We start from the raw sequence: 21,176 nt of genomic DNA on the forward strand, positions 1-21,176 counted from the left end.
GATTTTCCACTGGCTCATCAACCACAGTAGGCATCACTCCCACCTGCGATCCAGCTATATCATTACTCAAGATAAACTATTCCTGGACAAGATAGTTTATCTATTACTCCTTCTACCACTTCACCACTCTTCACTGGACTTTCCAACCTTGCCTTATATAATGGAACGCTACTCCTCTCACCCTGAATTCCACATATCACCACCTTTTCTGGCAACATTGTTCCCAAACTACATAATTCCTCATCTCTTACCATTAAAGATTGACTAGCCCCTGTATCTCTTAAAATTGTGACTTCTTTACTTGCTCCTCCTGATACACGAGTAAACTTTACCCACGCAAGTAAATTCTTTAAAGACATCTGGCACCTTCTTATCAATTACTTCTTGAACAGGCTGTACAATCGTTTGCACCTCCTTCGCTTCCCTTGGGCTTTCCTTTACCACTCTAACAAACCCCACAGTCTTATCCTGTTTTACCACATCAGCCTTCCCAGTGCTTTTCTTCAACCACCAACACTGACTTTACATGGCCTAGTTTATTACAGTGAAAACATTTGAAACTTTTCATTTCTTTTCCACCCTCCTGGATTTCTTCTTTAATCTGAGGTACACTCTCTTTATTGTCTCCCATCAGATCACCTTTACCACTTGAGTATTTCTCATGTCCCCAGTTTCTATCCCTCACCGGCTGAAACTGAAGTTGGAAACCAATCTTTGATTTAAGAACTAATTCATAATCATATGCCATTTCCGCTGCTAATCTCACAGTTTTAACCCTCTGTTCTTCCACATGAGTTCTCACTACACCAGGAATTGAATTTTTAAACTCCTCCAAGAGTATAATTTCTCTGAGAGCTTCATACGTTTGGTCTATTTTCAAAGCCCTTATCCACCTATCAAAATTACTCTGTTTGAGCCTTTCAAACTCCATGTATGTTTACCAAATTCTTTCCTTAAATTTCTAAACCTTTGTCTGTAAGCTACAGGCACTAGCTCATATGCACTTAAGATGGATTTCTTCGACTTCCGGTTGCGGCTATGCGGAGCTAAGCTGCACGATTCGGCAGCTCCCGCTTTCCTCTTTCGGGCTTTCCCGGACTTTCGGGCTCGTTGGATGAGCCCCAATGGAATTATTTCGAAGACAACCCGTGGGGAAGGAAAGAGAGAGGTCCCCCTCCAACTTTTATGGACCGGGCCAGAAGTGCAACGGCCAAAAAAGCGGCATTGGAGCAGCGGGAGAAGCGAGGGAAAAAAACCAAAATGGCGGCGGCCGGGGACAAAGCGGAGTGCGGGCCGGAGCTGCAGGAGTTCATCAAGCGCTGCTTCGAGGAGCTGCGCAAGGAGATGCTGGCGGCAATTGAAGGACTAGGGATGACCCAGAAGGCCCACGAGGTTAGGATCCAGGAGGTACAGAAAAGAGTCAGTGAGAATGAGGACGAGCTCTTGGGCCTGGCAGTGAGAGTGGAGCAGCACGAGGCGCTACACAAGGGGTGGGCGGAAAGACTCGAAGACCTGGAGAACAGGTCGAGGAGAAAGAATCTGCGGATCCTGGGTCTCCCTGAAGGAGTGGAGGGGGCCGATGCCGTGGCATACGCGAGCATGATGCTTGGGGCGATGATGGGCGCGGAGGCCCCTTCGAGGTCGCTGGAGCTGGACGGGGCACACCGGGTGCTGGCGAGGAAGCCCAAGGCAAATGAGCCGCCAAGGGCGATGGTGGTGAGATTTCACCGGTTCATGGACAGAGAGAGGGTCCTGAAATGGGCCAAGAAGGAGCGGAGCAGTAAGTGGGACAATGCAGAGATCCGAATATACCCGGACTGGAGCACGGAGGTTGCAAAGCGGAGAGCGGGTTTCAACCGGGCCAAAGCAGTGTTGCACCAGAAAGGAGTGAAATTCGGAATGCTGCAGCCAGCGCGACTGTGGGTCACATACAAGGACCAACACTATTACTTTGAAATGCCAGAAGAGGCGTGGACCTTAATACAAACCGAAAAGTTGGACTCTAACTGAGGGTTTGAGAGGGTGGGGGGGATGTTTGAGGTTTGATGTGTGATGGTTGTTGTATATAGGGGGTCAATCACGCGCAGGGAATGTTATATGGGCTGGGGGAGAGAGACAAGGCCGTGACAGGAGCTGTGCCAGAGGGAGCGCGGGGTTTTTCCCACACGCGGGAAGGGGAACGAAGGAACGTATATTGATTGGGAGACTCCCACACAGGGAGGGCAAAGGGACGGCGGGGTAAGCCGGGGTCAGCTGACTTACGGGAGTGATATGGGGGGAGCAAAAAAGCTAGACAGGGGTCTAGCGGGGGTGGGGTGGGGGGAGAAAAAGGGTTGCATCTGCACTGGCCGAAAGGAAATGGGACACAGAAGAGGTGGTCGGGACGGGGGTCCCCCCGGCTGGGGGACTGGAGGGCGAGGACACGGGACTGGCCCAGAAAAGGAGATGGCTAGTCGGCGGGGGGGGGGGGTTTGAGAGCCCCTCAAATCCGGCTGATAACGTGGAACGTGAGGGGCCTGAATGGGCCGGTGAAGAGGGCTCGAGTGTTTGCGCACTTAAAAGGACTGAAGGCGGACGTGGTCATGCTCCAAGAGACACACCTGAAGGTGGCGGACCAGGTCAGGTTAAGAAAGGGATGGGTACGACAGGTATTCCACTCTGGACTGGACGCGAAGAATAGAGGGGTGGCAATATTGGTGGGAAAGCGTGTGTCATTTGAGGCCAAGACTATCGTAGTGGATAATGGAGGGAGATGTGTGATGGTGAGTGGTAGGTTGCAAGGGACGTGGGTGGTGTTGGTAAATGTATACGCCCTGAACTGGGATGATGCTGGATTCATGAAGCGCATGTTGGGGCGCATTCCGGACCTGGAGATAGGAGGCCTGATAATGGGAGGGAACTTCAATACAGTGTTGGACCCAGCACTGGACTGCTCCAGTTCAAGGACTGGAAAGAGGCCGGCTGCGGCCAAGGTGCTTAGGGGGTTTATGGATCAGATGGGGGGGGGGGGGGGGGGGAAAGAGTGGACCCATGGTGGTTTGCAAGGCCGCAGGCCAGGGAATTTTCTTTTTTCTCCCATGTGCACAAAGCCTACTCCTGGATAGATTTTTAAAATTCTGGGCAGGGTGCTCATCCCGAGGGTGGAGGGGACGGAGTATTCGGCCATAGCCGTTTCGTACCACGCCCCACACTGGGTGCAACTGGAGCTGGGAGAGGAGAGGGACCAACGCCCGCTGTGGCGGCTGGACGTGGGACTGCTGGCAGATGAGGTGGTGTGTGGGAAGGTGAGGGGGTGTATCGAAAGGTACTTGGAGGCCAACGACAATGGGGAGGTGCGGGTGGGGGTGGTATGGGAGGCGTTGAAGGCGGTGATCAGGGGAGAGTTAATCTCCATCAGGGCTCATAGGGAGAAGACAGAGGGCATGGAAAGGGAGAGGTTAGTGGGGGAAATTTTGAGAGTGGACAGGAGATACGCAAAGGCCCCGGAGGAAAGATTACTTGGGGAAAGACGACGGCTCCAGACGGAGTTTGACCTGTTGACCACAGGGAAGGCAGAGGCACAGTGGAGGAAAGCGCAGGGGGTGACCTACGAGTATGGGGAAAAGGCTAGTCGGATGCTGGCACACCAGCTCCGTAAGAGGATGGCAGCGAGGGAAATAGGGGGAGTCAAGGATGGAAGGGGAGCCACGGTTCGGAGGGCGACGAAAATAAACAAGGTATTTAAGGCCATCTATGAGGAGCTATGCGGATCCCAGCCCCCAGCAGGGGGGGGGGGGGAGGGGATGAGACGATTCCTAGACCGGGTGGAGGAGCAGGAGGTGGCTGGTTTGGGGGCACCAGTTGGGTTGGAGGAGCTGAGCAAGGGTTTGGGGAGTATGCAGGCGGGGAAGGCCCCGGGACCGGACGGGTTCCCAGTGGAGTTCTACAGGAAGTTCTAGACCTGCTGGCCCCACTACTAGTGAGGACCTTTAATGAGGCAAGAGAGGAGGGGACCCTGCCCCCGACAATGTCGGAAGCGACAATTTCTTTGGTCCTGAAGCGGGACGGGGACCCACTGCAATGTGGATCGTACAGGCCGATCTCGCTCCTCGGTGTGGATGCTAAGTTGTTGGCAGGGGTGCTGGCCGCGGGGATCGGGGGCTGTGTCCCGGGGGTGGTCCACGGGGACCAGACGGGATTCGTAAAGGGCAGGCAATTAAACACTAATGTGCGGCGGCTCTTAAACGTGATAATGATGCCATCGGAGGAGGGAGGGGCGGAGATGGTGGCGGCTGTGGGCGCGGAGAGGGCCTTTGACCGAGTGGAGTGGGAGTACCTCTGGGAGGTGCTGCGTGGGTTTGCGTTCGGGGGGGGTTGTCAGTTAGGTTAAGCTCCTTTACAGGGCCCCGGTGGCGGGTGTGGTGGCGGGCCGGCGGAGGTCGGAGTGCTTTCGGCTATGCCGGGGAACGAGGCAGGGATGCCATGCCCCATGTCCCCCCTGTTGTTTGCATTGGCGATCGAGCCCTTGGCCATGTCATTGAGGGAGTCTAATAAATGGAGGGGGGTGGTCCGAGGGGGAGAAGAGCATCGGGTGTCGCTGTGTGCGGATGACCTGTTGCTGTACGTGGCGGATCCAGTGGAGGGGATGGTGGAGGTCATGCACTCTAGGGGAGTTTGGTTTTTTTTCGGGCTATGGGCTCGGTGTGGGGAAGAGTGAGCTCTTTGTATTACAGGCAGGGGACCAAGAAAGAGGGATAGGGGACCTACCGCTTAGGAGGGCGGAGGGGAGCTTTAGGTATCTGGGGATCCAGATAGCCAGGAGTTGGGGAGCCCTACATAAACTGAATCTGACGAGGTTGGTGGAGCAAATGGAGGAGGACTTCAAAAGATGGGACATGTTACCACTCTCGCTGGCGGGTAGAGTGCAGTCGGTCAAAATGGTGGTCCTTCCGAGGTTTCTGTTTGTGTTTCAGTGCCTTCCCATCGTGATCACCAAGGCCTTTTTCAAGAGAGTAGGTAGGAGTATAATGGGGTTTGTGTGGGCGAATAGGACCACGAGGGTAAGGAGAGGGTTCCTGGAATGAAGTAGGGACTGAGGAGGGTTGGCGCTGCCAAATCTAGGGAGCTACTACTGGGCAGCAAATGTGGTGATGACCCGCAAGTGGGTGATGGAGGAAGAGGGGGCGGCATGGAAGAGGATGGAGATGGCGTCCTGTAAAGGAACGAGCCTGGGGGTGTTGGTGACGGCACCGCTGCAGCTCTCGCCGACAAGGTACACCACGAGCCCGATGGTGGCGGCAACGCTAAGGATCTGGGGCCAGTGGAGAAGGCACAGGGGTGCAATGGGAGCCTCGGTGTGGTCCCCGATCAGGGGTAACCACCGGTTTGTCCCGGGGAGGATGGACGGGGGGGTTCCAGAGCTGGCATCGGGCGGGGACTAGAAGAATGGGGGACCTGTTCATTGACGGGACGTTTGCGAGCCTAGGGGCACTGGAGGAGTAGTTTGAGATACCCCCGGGAAATGCTTTTAGATATATGCAGGTGAGGGCGTTTGTGAGGCGACAGGTGAGGGAATTCCCGTTGCTCCCGGCACAAGAAACTCAAGACAGGGTGATCTCGGGTGTATGGGTCGGGGAGGGCAAGGTGTCGGCAATATACCAGGAGATGAAAGAAGCGGGGGAAGAGTAGAGGCGCTGAAGGGTAAATGGGAGGAGGAGCTGGGGGAGGAGATTGAGGAAGGTCTGTGGGCTGGTGCCCTAGGTAGGGTTAATTCTTCCTCATCGTGTGCCAGGCTCAGCCTGATACAATTTAAGGTGGTCCACAGAGCGCACTTGACGGGGGCGAGGTTGAGTAGGTTCTATGGGGTAGAGGACAGATGTGGAAGGTGCTCAGGGAGCCCGGCGAACCATGTCCATATGTTTTGGTCATGCCCGGCACTGGAGGGGTTCTGGAGAGGAGTGGCGGGAGCAATATCTCAGTTGGTGAAAGTCCGGGTCAAGCCAAGCCGGGGGCTAGCAATATTTGGAGTAGTGGACGAGCCGGGAGTGCAGGAGGCGAAAGAGGCCGGCATTCCGGCCTTTGCGTCCCTAGTAGCCCGGTAACAGATCTTGCTAATGTGGAAGGAGGCGAAGCCCCCCAGCGTGGAGGCCTGGATAAACGACATGGCTGGGTTCATAAAGCTGGAGAGGATTAAATTTGTCTTGAGAGGGTCTGCGCAGGGGTTCTACAGGCGGTGGCAACCGTTCCTAGACTATCTCGCGGAGCGTTAGAGGAAGGTCGGTCAGCAGCAGCAGCAACCCGGGGGGGCGGGGGCGTCCTGGGAAGGGGGGGGGGGGGGGGGAAGAATGGGGGATTGCCTGGGGGGGGTGGATGAGCAAGAGATTACATGAAGGGTTGGGGAAACTGGCACGTGCGGGAGAGAGCCAGTGTACAAAGCTATGTAAATATATCATTTTGCCATGTATATATCTTGCTCAGTGCGATCTCTTGTTATTTTGTTACGGGGGGGGGGGGGTGTTATTGTTTGTAAGGGAGAAAAATTGTGTTTAAAAAACTTTAATAAATATATATTTTTTAAAAAGATGGATTTCTTCACTTCCTCATACGTTCCAAATACCTCCTCCGGTAGTGATGCAAACACTTCACTAGCTCTACCTACCAGCTTTGTTTGAATCAGTAACATCCACATGACCTGTGGCCATTTAATTTTTTTAGCTACCTTCTCAAATGAAATGAAAAAGGCTTCAACTTTCTTCTCGTCAAACCTTGGCAATGCTTGGACATATTTAAATAGATCCTCACCACGTCTTCGACTATGACGCTCTTTCTCACTATCCTCATCACCATCATCCAACTGTACCTTTCCCTTTACGTCTGCCAATTTTAACTGATTGTCATGTTTCATGGCCATTTTCTGAAGTTCAAACTACCTCTCTTTATCTTTTTCCCTGATCTGTATCTCTCTTTCCTTTTCTTTTTGTTCTGCTCGGGCTATTCTTTCTTTTCTCCTTTCTTCTCTCTCCTTTTCTTTTTCCTTTCTCACTTTCTCTTTCTTTTCCCTCTCTCTCTCTTTCTTTCTTTTTCCTCTCTTATGCCAGCCGCTTTTATTCTTTCTCATGTTCCATTTGTTTAATTTGCAACTGAATTTTTGCCATTTCCAATGAGTCAAACTCTATCTCAGGCAACTTTAAATGCTTAACCACCGCCATAATTACCTCATCTTTTCGCATTTTGTCAGATAATGTTAACTGCAATGTTCTTGCCAAATTTAACAGTCTGCTTTTCGTTTCTGTCCGTAAAGTACTACATGTGACATTCTCCCCTCAAAAAAACTTCTGAGCCTCTGAAAGAGCCATTGTTCACAACACTCTCCCCACTTAAACTAAAATACCACACCGGAAAAGCAACAATCCTTCACTGCCTTTAAGTTCACAAAAGCCAATCCAATAGATAGACTTTTATCCCCTCGAGCCCCCAATTGTTATGGGTGAGGCGTTTTCAGAACCCCAAAATGTATCATGGAGTTCAACCAACCTCTCCCTTTAATGGATTTGTTGCTTTTCCTAGCACACGGCTTTTCCCTAGGTGTGGTATTACAATTATGGACACGTGGGTTTTTAAACACAAAACACTGTTTATTCCATGAACTCAACTTAACATCTTAAATAAACATTGGATCTCTTAACACTCCTTACTTCAAAGAAAATATTGCAACAGTAAATAACTCCTTAAAATATTCCTTCAAACTTCCAAGAGACTTAACACCTTTAAACAGTATCACATCAGGTTAAAGGCTTTACTTTAAATCACCCAAATGATCCAGAGATAGTCTTTCATGGTAGAGATCCAGCTCACTGCAAAACAGACACACACCCAGCTCTTTTCAAAACTTGCAGCTCTCTGCAAACACACAGACACACACACACTGTTTTTTAAACTGAAGCTAAAAACCTGCAAAATGGCTGACCTGAGCTCAGCCACATCCACTCTCTGACATCATTGTTTTCTTGAAGGTACATTGCTTAAACATCCATGTCTTAAAGGTACTCTGACATGACACAATAGATCAGATCAAAGCGCTGAAGTCCTTCCACATGCAGTCATGAATGATGGAGGACAATTGAACAACTGGAGGAAGAGGCTCTATATCTTTCTCCATTCTCAATGATGGGAGAGCCCAGCACATTAGTGCAAAAGGCAAGGCTTTGAAGCATTAGCTACTAACTTCAACCAGAAGGTGCGACCTTCCTCCTGATGCCCCCAGCATCAAAAATGCCAGTCTTCAGCCAATTCGATTCACTCCATGGGATATCAATAATATGGGCCCTGACAACATTCTGGGAATAGTACTGAAGTCTTTTGTTCCAGACTAAATGTGCCCCCAACCAAGTTGTTCCACAGTCTAGCTACAACACTGGTATTTACCCCACAATGTGAAAAAATGCCCAATTATCTCCCATTCACAAACAAATGTATACATCCAACCCAGGCAATTACCATTCTATCAGTCTACTCTCAATCATAAGCAAAATGATGGAAGGGGTCATTAACAAAGCTGGAAAACCATGTTTGTACAACAACAACCTGCTATAGGTACTCAGTTTGGTTTCTCAGGGTGTAATGTTCAGCTGCTTCATCAATGACCTTCCCTCCATCATGAGGTCAGTAGGAAGGATTTTTGCTGATGATTGCATGGTGTTCAGTACCATTTTTAACTCCTCGGATACTGAAACAGTCCATGTCCATATGCAGAAAGACCTGGACAACATTCAGGCTTGGGCGATGTGGCAACTAACATTTGTATCATTTAAGTCCCAGAAAATGACCATCTCTAACAAGGGAGAATCTAAATGTCTCCCCTTGACTTCAACAACACCATCATCAACATCCTGGGTGTTGATCAGAAATTGAACTGGACCAGCCATATAAATACTGTAGCGACAAGAGCATGTCAGAGACTGGGAATTCTATGATCAATCTCCTGACTCCCCAAAGCCTGTCCACCATCTACAATGCTTGAGTCAAGAATATGATAGTATACTCTCCACTTATGTGGATGAGTGCAGCTCCAACACCATTCACGATAATGAAGTTTGTTTGATCAGCACTCCATCCAACACCTTAAACATTTGGTCCCCCGACCATCGACACAATTGCAGCAGGGCATACCACATACAAATTTACTGCAGCAACTCGCCAAGCCTAATTCAAAATCACCTTCCAAACATGCTACCTACCACTGAGCAGGACAAGGGCAGCAGATGTACGAAAACACTACCACTGGCAAGTTACTCTCCAAGCTACACACCATCCCGATTTAGAACTATATCGCCATTCCTTCAGTGTCACTGGGTTAAAAACCTGGAACGCCTCTTCTCTCTTCCCCCACCCCCCTCCACCCTCCCCCCAGCCCACCACTCTAGATGTATCCACACCAAATGGATTGCAGCAGTTCAAGAATCTCTCGTTTGCCACTCTCAATTCCCACATTTTTCATCTAGCTATGCTCCAATGTGTCCCACGTTTTCTGTCCGTTTACCATTTCGATGAGTATAAGTCATTAGGAATGAGCAGCAAATCGAGGCCCAGCCAGTGATGCTCCTATATCACAAGAATAAAAAAACGTGCCGTTACCTTCCCCGCTTTGAAGAAAATAATCTCAGCTGTTCCAATCTCTGACTATATGAAATTCTTCTCCCTTAGTATCATTCTGGTCAACCTCCTCCATAGCCTCTCCAAGCCCTTGATATCCTTCCTAAAGTGTGGTGTCCAAAATTGTACATACCACTCCAACAGAGACCTAACCAGAGATTTGTAAAGGTTAAGTATGATTTCTTTGCTTTTATATTCAATGCCCCTGTTTACAAAGGCAGGTGTCCCACAGGCTTTTTGTTGGATGGAAAAGGTGAGAGGATGATGATTGATTGAAAGTTGATAATGTGTTTAGATTCTGCAGCATGTGGTTATGCTAAATATAAACAGAAGGGGACTCAGGAACATTTTGGTAAAAGCAAACAGGAAATATAAAGGGCAGGACATGTAGAGATTATGGAAAAATGACAAGTAGAAATCAGAACAGAAAACATAGGGCAGATCACCAGTTGTCGGCGCACAGAGGCACAAAGGAACATATCAAGGTGAAGCATGTGGGACCCAGGAGAGAGATGAGGGTGGAAAGTGAAAGAGTTTGCAGTAGATAAAATATAAACACAAACTACAAAATCCACATTTGATCAGATATGAAAAACAGTGCAGTAAAATATTTAAAAATTTGCTGGATTGCTAAATGCCACAAAGTTGTCAGTTCAGTTCCTACTTTGTTTAATCTCAGTTAGGCATGTTTTTCTATTTTCTTAATTAAAGTCACACAAAGGATGAACATATAGTCATGCTGATCCACACTGGGCAGGCTGATCAAAAATGGCAGAGAACCAGGGCTGAAAGCGAGGAGGAGCACCCTCAGGAGGAGGATGTTAGGGCAGAATGGAGAAACAGACAACAGTGGCACAGTCTCACTTGGATCTAAAATGAACTAAAGTAAGCACAAAACGTAAAGTGGCAGGAAACAAAGGTGGCACAATGAGCAGTGAGTTTAAAGGTGGAGAGGCTGAGGCAGATATCGGTCCCTGAATACTTGAAGAACAATCTGAACAGCTTGAAGGTAAATGTGAGACTGGCAGGCAATGCACAGAACCAGTGGTAGTAAATAATGAACTAAAACAAAATAACAGGGAGGAATCACAAAGATTTGGGCTTGAGGAAACACAAGTGAATTAATAAACTTCAGGTCTCAAGTGAGAAGGAAAAATGTTTTTTTTTTAAATCACAAAAACAAATCATGTTTTTTGATAGAAATTAACAAAACTTATTGCTGTCAAAGGACATAAATTGTTCTAAGTGGCATCTGGTGGTCAGTGCCTGAAACTGCAGGCAAACAAAACTTTTTAATGAAGAATTATTGCAGTCAATTGTGACTGAATTGGGTGACAATAACCACCTGCTGTAAACTGTAAAATCCTATTTAAGGTATCAGCTACCACAGGCAAGAACAAAGGTTAGAAGGCTGGCATGGGTGGCTAAATACTTCCAGACTGTCAAATTCTCATCAGTGGGGGCAAATAGTTGATTAGTTACACCAGCAGCACATAAACGTTACAACTACTGCAATTATATTTAACTTAGAACATAACTTTTTTAAAAATGGAAACTTTAGTCACATGTGTTCTCCTTCAGGATCAGGTGGTGCCAGGAGTCGGTGTCTGTCAATTTACCTTTTGCCCCCCACCTGCTGGACGTTGACTGATGTATTCTGGACCCAGTCGCCTCTGCAAAGCATTCTGGATTGCTTGATATTCCTCAGCAGTGTACTGATACTGCAATGAACCAAAATGATAGACAAAGTTAATTTGGTATAATTCAGCTGATGCATGCATTGTTCTTGTTTAAAGGAAATAGCAGGTTTAATTTTTTAAGTTTTAAAATGTAGTACCTTACTTCCTAATTTCTTAGCAAATAAATTCATTGTGTTGTGCATCATAGATTGGAGTGAGCTAGGCTGTCACAGATTCATTGAGTTCATTGATCTCTAATGCATTGGCAGTAAGATAGTGACTGACCTCATGATCCCTGGGTGCGAGACAGATTACTATGCAGAAAAATATTGTGTTATGGGCCAGGCTTTAAAGTGTATTATGGAGTTCACCTGACTTACAACTGTTATGTTAATGTGGCTAGGATGAGCACAAGAGCCTTCACTTGAGGTGTTATTCAACAGTTTTCCCAGACACTTTAATCAAAATAAGCTTTATTCTAAGAACTTAGTTAACATTTATATATCACCAAACAGCAAGAATTTGTATCAATTACAGACAAAGATACCTCACAGCTACAGTAATCTATGTATGACACTTAATGAATTCCCCCTTAACTGTTCCAATTCAAAAACAAAATCCCATAAACCAAAGCCCTTTTTCAAGGGCGTGGCCTAGCACTCTCTGCATTCTCACTTGAATAAGACTGGCTTTCCCTGAGATTCTGACCGTGTCTCACCAGCAGGTTTAAACCTTTCCGGAAAGCAATCTATATCTAAAGCCACCACCAAGGTGATTTTTACTGGGACAGATATTTAAAATGAAAATAGAGAGCGAGAGAGAGAGACAGGCCAAAAACACTTCTGTTCTCTGCCTGAGTCCACAGCAGCCAAATATGAAAGCAAAAGCAAAAACAAACCTCACAACCACAGTTCAGCTCCACCCACAAAATGACATCACTGAAGCCATGTGATAAGACAAAAACCTTTCTTGAAGGGACACTCCCATGACACTTGTTACATGCAACAAACCTTGTTAGGGTTGGCCGAGATGAAATTTCAGAGCTAAATAACCTGCTTATATGCTCCTTTTATTTCATGCATGAAGCCCGAATACTTGGGTCTGCTACTGGAGTGAAATAATTACCCATAGTACCAAACTTCAGTTTAAATCACTGTCAATGGAGGGGAGTTTAAAGAGACAGAAGGACAGGGAAAACTGAGTTTGTTGTTTTATAGGCTTTCTGCAGAACAAGACTTTGTAATGAACACTATAAGATTACTCCAGATTGCCTGTGAGGCACCGCGTCTCTATTATTATCTCATGTTTACAGGATAGTGGCATGGGAAGTGTGACGATCAGCACTGCCTTTTCTGTCTTGTGGATTGGGCAGGTCAGCAAATGGCTGCATGATATGGTAGACATCAAAATAATTGACAGGCAGATTCAAAAATGCTCAAGGTCTTGTAACAATTAAAGGGCAATAGAACATCTAAGTTGAGATGTTCACTGAGGAGTGAATCCAGACCTCAATTTTTATCACAGGTTATCTTCCAGAATGAACTCTGAACGCTGTCAATTTAAACTTTGCCAGTTGTTTTTAAAAATCTTATTTATTCTAATTGTATATCTATATTTTAAAATTCTTACTACTTCTATCGTAAACATAATAAAACCTTTATACGTTGGAACAAAACACCATCCAGTCTCTTTCTGCAAAGAAACAATTATTTTATACCCACAATATGGAACCTCAAAGATAACCAAGGGAGTATGTGGTAGCCACAGTCCTCCAGAGGAAATTGGTTTGCAGAAGTGTTTTTTTTAATTCATTTTTTTTAGATTTGTGCTGTAACCCATTTTCAAGTCCGAGATCATGAACCTATCATATATACGATTGTTCCCAAACTGCTGTAGTAAACTGTCAAAAACAAAAACAGACAAGAAAACACAGGATGTAGTTGGCTGAACCACCTGAGATTAAAACATATGGCTGGATGGGTAGTGATACTCTGTTGTACTTTTTAAATAAACGGGACTTCCTACAAGGGCATATATGCTTTATTTTTCTGCAGGCCGTATCCATGCCATAAGGACATAAGAGTATAGATTCACAATGGTTACAGCACTCAAGGAGACCATTCGGCCTATTACTGCAGAGAGCATAGATTGGATTTTGAAGAATTCAATACTGTAGCAATTATGTGCACAGGCATTTTATAAGCCAGAGCTTCAGGGTGAATCCAACAAATAATCTAATGCCTACAAATTCCAATTGACTGGACTTCCAAGCTTTGACAGAAGAACATTGAAGACCGAATTTTGGCAGCACGGTGGCACTGTGGTTAGCACTGCTGCCTGAGGGCGCCGAGGACCTGGGTTTGGCCCCTGGTCACTGTGGAATTTGCACATTCTCCCCGTATCTGCATGGGTCTCACCCCCACAACCCAAATATGTACAGGATTGGCCACGCTAAATTGCCCCTTAATTGGAAAAAATGTAAAAAAATATATACATTTTTAAAATTAGTTTATTTTCAAAATTAAGACTGAACTTGAAATATATATTGACAGCACTTGCTCTGAAAAATATCAAAGAAACCAGCTAGCTTTTTTTCGCCCACTCAATACAAATTGTAGAATAAATCTTCAAAAATAATGCTTCTGCTTCTTGGGCAGTCCCTCAGCATGGAGGATGATTTTGGGGGGTGGGTTCTGCGGTGGCTGAAAAGTTTGATCCTGGATCTGCAGATTCTGCCACTGGTTTGGCAGGTGGTGCCTGATGAGGTGGGTGAGTGGGACGCTCTGGATATTGCGATTTCCTTCCACTGGTTACATCACGTGTCCACCCTACGACACTATGATTTGCACCTACGCGGATGCTTTTTCTCCAGCTTTTGCGTTAAAAGGGAAGCGATTCCCACGTGTCGGTGGGATGTCACATTTACTTAGGGAGGCTTTCTGAGTATCCTTGTAGCGTTTCCTCTGTCTTCTTAGTGATCACTTACCATTGCGGAGCTTGGAATAGAGCACTTGTTTTGGGATCTTGTGTCAGGCATGCGGGCAATGTGGCCCACCCATCGCAGCTGGTTGAGCGTGACCATAAGACATAGGAGCAGAAATAGGCTATTTGGCCCATCGAGTCTGCTCCGCCATTCAATCATGGCTGATAGGTTTCTCATCCCCATTCTCCTGCCTTCTCCACATAACCCCTGATCCCCCTATTAATCGAGAACCTATCTATCTGTCTTAAAGACACTCAGTGATTTGGCCTCTAGCCTTCTGCAGCAAAGAGTTCCACAGATTCAACACCCTCTGGCTGAAGAAATTCCTCCTCATCTCTATTTTAAAAGGACCGTCCCTACAGACTGAGGCTGTTTCCCTGGGTTTGTTTTTCCGACTAGTGGAAACATCCTCTCCACGTCAACTCTAACTAGGCCTCTCAGTATCCTGCAAGTTTAAATAAGATCCCCCCTCATCCTTCTAAACTCCAACGAGTACAGACCCAGAGTCCTCAACCACTCCATGTATGACAAGCTCTTCATTCCAGGGATCATTCTTGTGAACCTCCTCTGGACCCTTTCCAAGGCCAGTGCATCCTTCCTTAGATATGGGGCTCAAAACTGCTCACAATATTCCAAATGGGGTCTGACCAGAGCATTTTACAGCCTCAGGAATAGATCCCTGCTCTCGTATTCTCGCCCTCTTGACATGAATGCTATCATTACATTTACCTTCCTAACTGCCGACTGAACCTGCATCTTAACAGAATCTTGAATTAGAACTCCCAAGTCCCTTTATGCTTCTGATTTCCTCAGCCTTTTCCCATTTAGAAAATAGTCTATGCATCCATTGTTCCTAACAAAGTGCATAACCTCACACTTTTCCACATGGTATTCCATCTGCCATTTCTTTGCCCACTCTCCTAGCCTGGCCAAGTCCTTCTGCAGCACCCCTTCCTCAATACTTCCTGTCCCTCTGCATATCTAGCACAGTGGTTAGCATTGTTGCCCCAGATTCTTCTTAAGTTTTAGTATCCCACTGATGTCTTCCACCGTGAAGACTGATGCAAAGCAACTATTCAGTTCCTCTGCCATTTCCTTGTTTCCTAGTACTACTTCTCCAGCTTCATTTTCCAGTGGTCCAATGTCTATTCTTGCCTCTCTCTTACCTTTTATAGATTGAAAAAAACTCTTCCTATCTTCTTTTACATTACTAGTTAGCTTACACTCTTATTTCATCTTATCCCCTTCATTGATTTTTTAGTTGTCCTCTGCTCGCTTTTAAAGACTTCCCGATCCTCTGGCTTTTCACTAATCCTCATCACATTGTATGCTTTTTCTTCTGCTATTATGCTGTCCTTGACTTCCCTCGACAGCCATGGATGCCTCGTCCTCCCCTTAGCATGTTTCCTCCTACTTGGGATGAATTTTTGTTGTGCCTCCCAAAGAACGACCAAAACCTCCTGTCATTGCTGTTCCACTGTCTTCCCTGCTAGGCTCCCCTTCCAATCAACTCTGGCCAGCTCCTCACTCATGTCTTTGTAGTTTCCTTTATTCAATTATAATACCGTTACATCTGATTTCAGCTTCGCCCCCTCAAAACTGTAGGGTAAATTCTATCGTACTGTGGTCATTGCCCTCTAAGGGTTCCTTCACCTGACGTTCCCTCGATACTGGAGTAATTAACCTCGGAGAGAACGCTCGAAGGGTTGCAGCAAGGAAAATGCTGAAGAGCATTTGTGGGGCGACGCAGCCCTGTTTGACCCCAGTTTGCACAAGTATTGGGTCTGTGGTGGTTCCGTTAGTGAGGATCATGGCTTGCATGTCGCCGTCGAGCAGGTGGAGAATGGTGACGAATTAATGCCAGAAGCCAAATTTGAGGAGGATGCTCCACAGTCCCTCACAGTTGACAAAGTCAAAGGCCTTTGCGAGATACAAGGCGGCCATTTACGGAGGTTGATAGCGCTCCCTGCACTTTTTCTGGATTTGTCCATGCTGAAGATGATGTCCGTTGAACCTCTTGATGGGTGGAAGCCCCACTGAGACTCGGGGAGGAGCTCTTCAGCCACTGGGAAGAGGCGATTGAGTATTCTAGTGATGACCTTTCCCGTAGGGAAATCCCTCCAATTTCCGCAGTCGGGCCCATCTCCGTTCTTGAAGGTGGTCATAACTAAGGCATCTGTGAGATCAGCCGGCATGCTCTCTTCCTTCCAGACAAGGGTGATGAGGTTGTGGATTCTCGTCAAGGGAGCATCTCCGCCACATTTTAGTACTTCTGTGGGGATTCCATCTGCACCAGTGGCCTTGTTGTTCTTCAGGTGTCAAGATGGGTTTTTCGACCTCACAATGAGCTGGGGTTGCGTTGAGATGGTGGTGCGTAGCTTGTTGCGGGATGGTGTTGAGGACGCTTGTGTCGAAGTCTGTGTCTTGGTTTAGGAGGTCCTCGGAGTGCTCTCTCCAACGAGCGTTGACTGTCTCTGTCGAGCGCCTCTCCATTTTTGGCTCTCAGTGGGGTGGGCCCGGCCCCTGGTACTTGGACCATAGATGGTTTTGATTGTCAAGAAACCAGCTAGCTTTTTTTTTTTTGCAATGCTCAGCACATATTGGAGAATAAATCTGCAAAAATAACGCGATCACATCTTCAACATCCACCTATATTTTGCAATCAAACACAAACATGGATAATTCAAAAAGCAAGATATTTTGACTGGCAAAAGATAGATTTAGTTGTATTTAATTATATGCAGGTAGTGCGAAGGAACTGGAGATTCACTTGTGCTCCTATAAATGGACGAAGGAGGATGGTGAGCAGACGTATGGAGATGTGTGCACAATATAACACAAACGTGAAACCAAGCCTCTGAATATAGGACAAAGACAGAAAGTGCTGAAAAAAACTGAGCAGGTCTGCCAGCGTCTGTGGAGAGAGAAAATGAATTCATGTATGACTTATTCAGGGAAGAGTCTTCTGAATGTGGCAATGGCTTAGTTGATAGTATTATCACCTGGAGCACAAGGTTGTGGCGTCAATTGTCGCTTAGCATAAAAACCTAGACTGACACACCTCACACCTCTGTAACACCAAGAGAGTGCTGCCTTTCAGGCACAGTCAGCCCTCCAGAAGTTTGATCTTTGTATAGTGCAGAGGTAACAGATGGAAGTACTCTACCATGGATCAAGGGTGTCATCTATGTTCTGAAGGCATGCCAACAAGAAAGATATGCAGTTACAACTTGCTGCCTTGGTCCATGTCAGATGACAATACATGTAGCCTGTACAAAGTTAATAAAGAGTTATAAATAGGAACTGAACCAAGGTTGGGAGGCGTCTCTATAAATAAAAGTGTAAAAATTGGCTCCAGTTCTATCATCTGTCATTCTGGATTAAAGAATCTTGTGACGCAGTGGGTAGGGTCACTGCCTCGGAGCCACAAGTTCATGGCTGCGTAAGGTGCATTCATACTGTGGCCAAACATGATTATCAATCTGCAAAGGCGGCAAGAGCGAGAGTGTCTCATGGTCAGCCACAACCTGCATACGATGGCGACAAACCACTGGAGCATCGTACAAAATATAGCCCATGGATACCATGCCCGAAGAGGGTATGGTACCTGAAGAGAGCAGAGAATGATTGCCCAAAGGTGAAGCTTGGAAACGAAGGAAAAAGTTCAGACTGAAAACTACAATCCAAGTAGTAATTGTGAAAAATGCAGTAAGCCAGCATAAATTGCCAGGTTACAATTACCCTTCAATGTTCTCGGAAGTCTGAACCACATGAAAAGTGGAAGAATGATGTGAATATTTGGACACAGGTCATCAGTTGGATAGTAATGAAGGTCTGGTATTATCAGTTTTTGGATGAACTGTACAAGAAGGATTATCTGCTAAATGCATAGGTGGCATAGTCAGAACTTGATAGATTTCAGAAAATTGATGACGTGGAAAAAATACATTGATTTGTATAAAATTTCACATTGGATAAAAGTTTGACAAAATTAAATTTGGGGATCACTGGATCAGGACTAACATCTAAATTACTGAATTGTGCCAAGATGTCTTATGTGGACAGGCAATTGGTAATAAAGAACAATACAGCACAGGAACAGGCCCTCGGCCCGCCAAGCCTGCACTCGCCTTGGTACCTGCCTAAACTAAAACCATATGCACTTACGGAGTCCGTATCCTTCCATTCCCACTCTATCCATATATTTGTCTCGATGCCCCTGAAATGCCGTTATCGTACCTGCTCCCACCACCTCCCCCAGCAGCGCGCTCCATTTATTTACTACCCTCTGTGTAAAAAAAACTTGCCTCGGACATCTTTTCTAAACTTGTCCCCACGCAGGTGGTTATACAGGGATATGGGCCAAATGCGGGCAAGGACTAGCTTAGTGATAGAAACTGGGCGGCATGGACAGCCTGAGCTGAAGGGCCTGTTTCCATGCTGTAAACATCTATGACTCTATGTCCCCTCATACTTGACTCTCCTACCATAGGAAAGAGCATCTGACTGTCCATGCCACTCAATCTTGTCGACCTCTATCAGGTCGCCTCTTAACCTCCGTCGTTCCAGTAAGCGACTGAGTTTATTTAATCTCCCCTCATAGCTAATGCGCTCCATCCTAGGCAACATCCTAGTAAACCGCTTCTGTGCCCTCTCCAAAGCATCCACAACCTTCTGGTAGTGTGGCGACCAGAATTGTACACCACATTCCAAATGAGGCCTAACTAAGATCCTGTACAGCTGCAACACGACTTGCCAATTTTTATATTCAATGGCCCGACCGATGAAGGCCAGCATGCCGTATGCCTTCTTGACCATCTTATCCACATGCATTGCCACTTTCAGTTATCGGTGGACATGTACGTCCAGATCTCTCTGCCTGTCAGTACTCACAAGAGTTCCACCATTTATTGTGTAATTCCTATATGCATTGGACCTTCCAAAGAGCTTACCTCACACTTGTCTGGATTAAACTCCATCTGCCGTTTCTCCAACCAGTTTATATCTTTCTGTATCCTCTGACAATACTCTTCACTATCCGCAACTCCAACAATTTAAGTCTACGAACTTACTAACCAGACCAGCTCATTTTCTTCCAAATCATTTATACACACCATGAACAACAAAGGCCCCAGACGTGATCCCTGTGGAACGTCGCTAGTCACAGCCTTTCATTCAGAGTAGCACCCGTCTACTGCTACCGTCTGTCTTCTGTGCCCATGCCAGTTCTGTATCCAACTTGCCAGTTCGCATCTGATCCTATAATTGGTGTTCTATTTTTGATAAAAGATCAGACGTTGGCTGCTTTATTCCTGGGGAAACTGTTATTTTCTTCAGCTTTTATGAAACATATGTGACATTCCAGGTAACACAAAGAATAGAACAACTGCTAGATTTTTGAAATTGTCCAGATACAAAGATGCAGGCCTAATTAAAAGGAAAGGATTGAAAGCAGAGAGAATGAGGATGTAAGCACCTTCAGGTCTGGCTTTCACAGCATAAGACAAAGTGGAAGGAGTGAATTAATCCCATGAAAACTTCAAGGAACTTTTCAGATATTTCAGGTGTGATTATGTGGTGAACTGCCCAAAGCGGAAAGGTGGGTTTCTTGAAATGAGGAAGAGTTTGAAGATAAAGATGAATCTGAACAAATTATACTTGTCATAATATCATGTATATAATGAGATGCAGACAGGCAGTGATTGACACACAGGATAACCAATGAACACACACAACACATAACAACCAATCACCAGACAGGACACCACCACTATAAAGCCCACAGGGCATTAAGATTCTCCCTCTCTCTACAGGACACAGCTACGGAGACAGTAAGAGTGCACAAGCCAGTGAGCACTATCACCATGAGGTAGAGAGTTAGTCTGGTCAAGTCAGTAGGAGGTTATCAGTTAGATTGATAGAGTGTCAACTCACAGCAGACTATGTACAGCAATCAGGAAGTTCAATAAAACAGTGTTGGACCATCTCCTGTGTCAGAAGCCCATTTCTAGTTTCACTGCATCAAGTTGCAGTCAATGTTGAACCAACTTACGCAACACATCATGGTACCAGAGTGGTATTAATCCTAACGAACCTACCTCGAGTGCATCTGCAACGACCAGCAAGCAGCCATCCAGTGGCATGGAAAGGATCCAGCCTCCTTCGCAACTCCGGATCTCCGGCAACCTCGCCGCCAACTGGAAAGTCTTCAAACAAAAGTTCCTCCTGTACATAGAGGTCTCCGACCTCGAGGCAGCATCGGATGCCAGAAATATCGCACTGTTCCTGTCGACTGCGGGGGATCACGCCATCCACATCTATAATTCGCTTGTTCAAGACAGTTCTGCTGAAATTCGACAGCCACTGCGACATTGAGGTGAATGAGAGCTTTGAACGGTACATCTTCCAACAGAGGCTTCAGGTTAAGGATGAACCTTTTCAGTCCTCCTTGACCCATCTCCGCATCCTAGCGCAGTCACGTAATTATGACTCGACGACTGATTCCATGATCCAGGATCAGATCGTTTTCGGGGTCCAGTCCGACTCCCTGCGGGAGCAGCTCCTCAAAATCAAAAAGTTGACCCTCTCCGTCACCATAGAAACGTGCGTTGTCCCATGAGCATGCCAGAAATCGCTACTCCTGCATCATGGTGGCAGAAACTGCAAGACTGGCCTCCCACGAGGCAGAAAGGGTGCAGGCCATAGCGAAAATGCAAGGCCTGAGCATCGAGGCGAGTAGCCGCTTTGCGCGCTTTTCTCGGGTCCCCACGCATGCGCGCCACGACCGGGTGAACGATGAGGCCGAAGACCCTGAGGCGCATGCGCAACGTCGGCTGACCGCACTGCGCATGCACGATGACGCACAGAACATGCTGACGTCAGCG

General features: G+C 46.7%; 1 protein-coding gene across 3 annotated transcripts in view; it reads right to left on the bottom strand.

Annotated features, from left to right (window-relative positions):
* Positions 1-21,176, bottom strand: part of rad52 (RAD52 homolog, DNA repair protein) — a 65,238-nt gene that overhangs the window by 31,608 nt on the left and 12,454 nt on the right. For all 3 annotated transcript variants that reach the window (XM_072484595.1, XM_072484594.1, XM_072484592.1), the window contains exon 2: positions 11,250-11,351. In XM_072484595.1, the coding sequence (XP_072340696.1) occupies positions 11,250-11,351 (102 nt within the window). The remainder of the gene's footprint in view (positions 1-11,249; positions 11,352-21,176) is intronic.

The sequence above is a fragment of the Scyliorhinus torazame genome, chromosome 19, assembly GCF_047496885.1.
Source record: "Scyliorhinus torazame isolate Kashiwa2021f chromosome 19, sScyTor2.1, whole genome shotgun sequence".
Classification (NCBI taxonomy): Eukaryota; Metazoa; Chordata; class Chondrichthyes; order Carcharhiniformes; family Scyliorhinidae; genus Scyliorhinus; species Scyliorhinus torazame.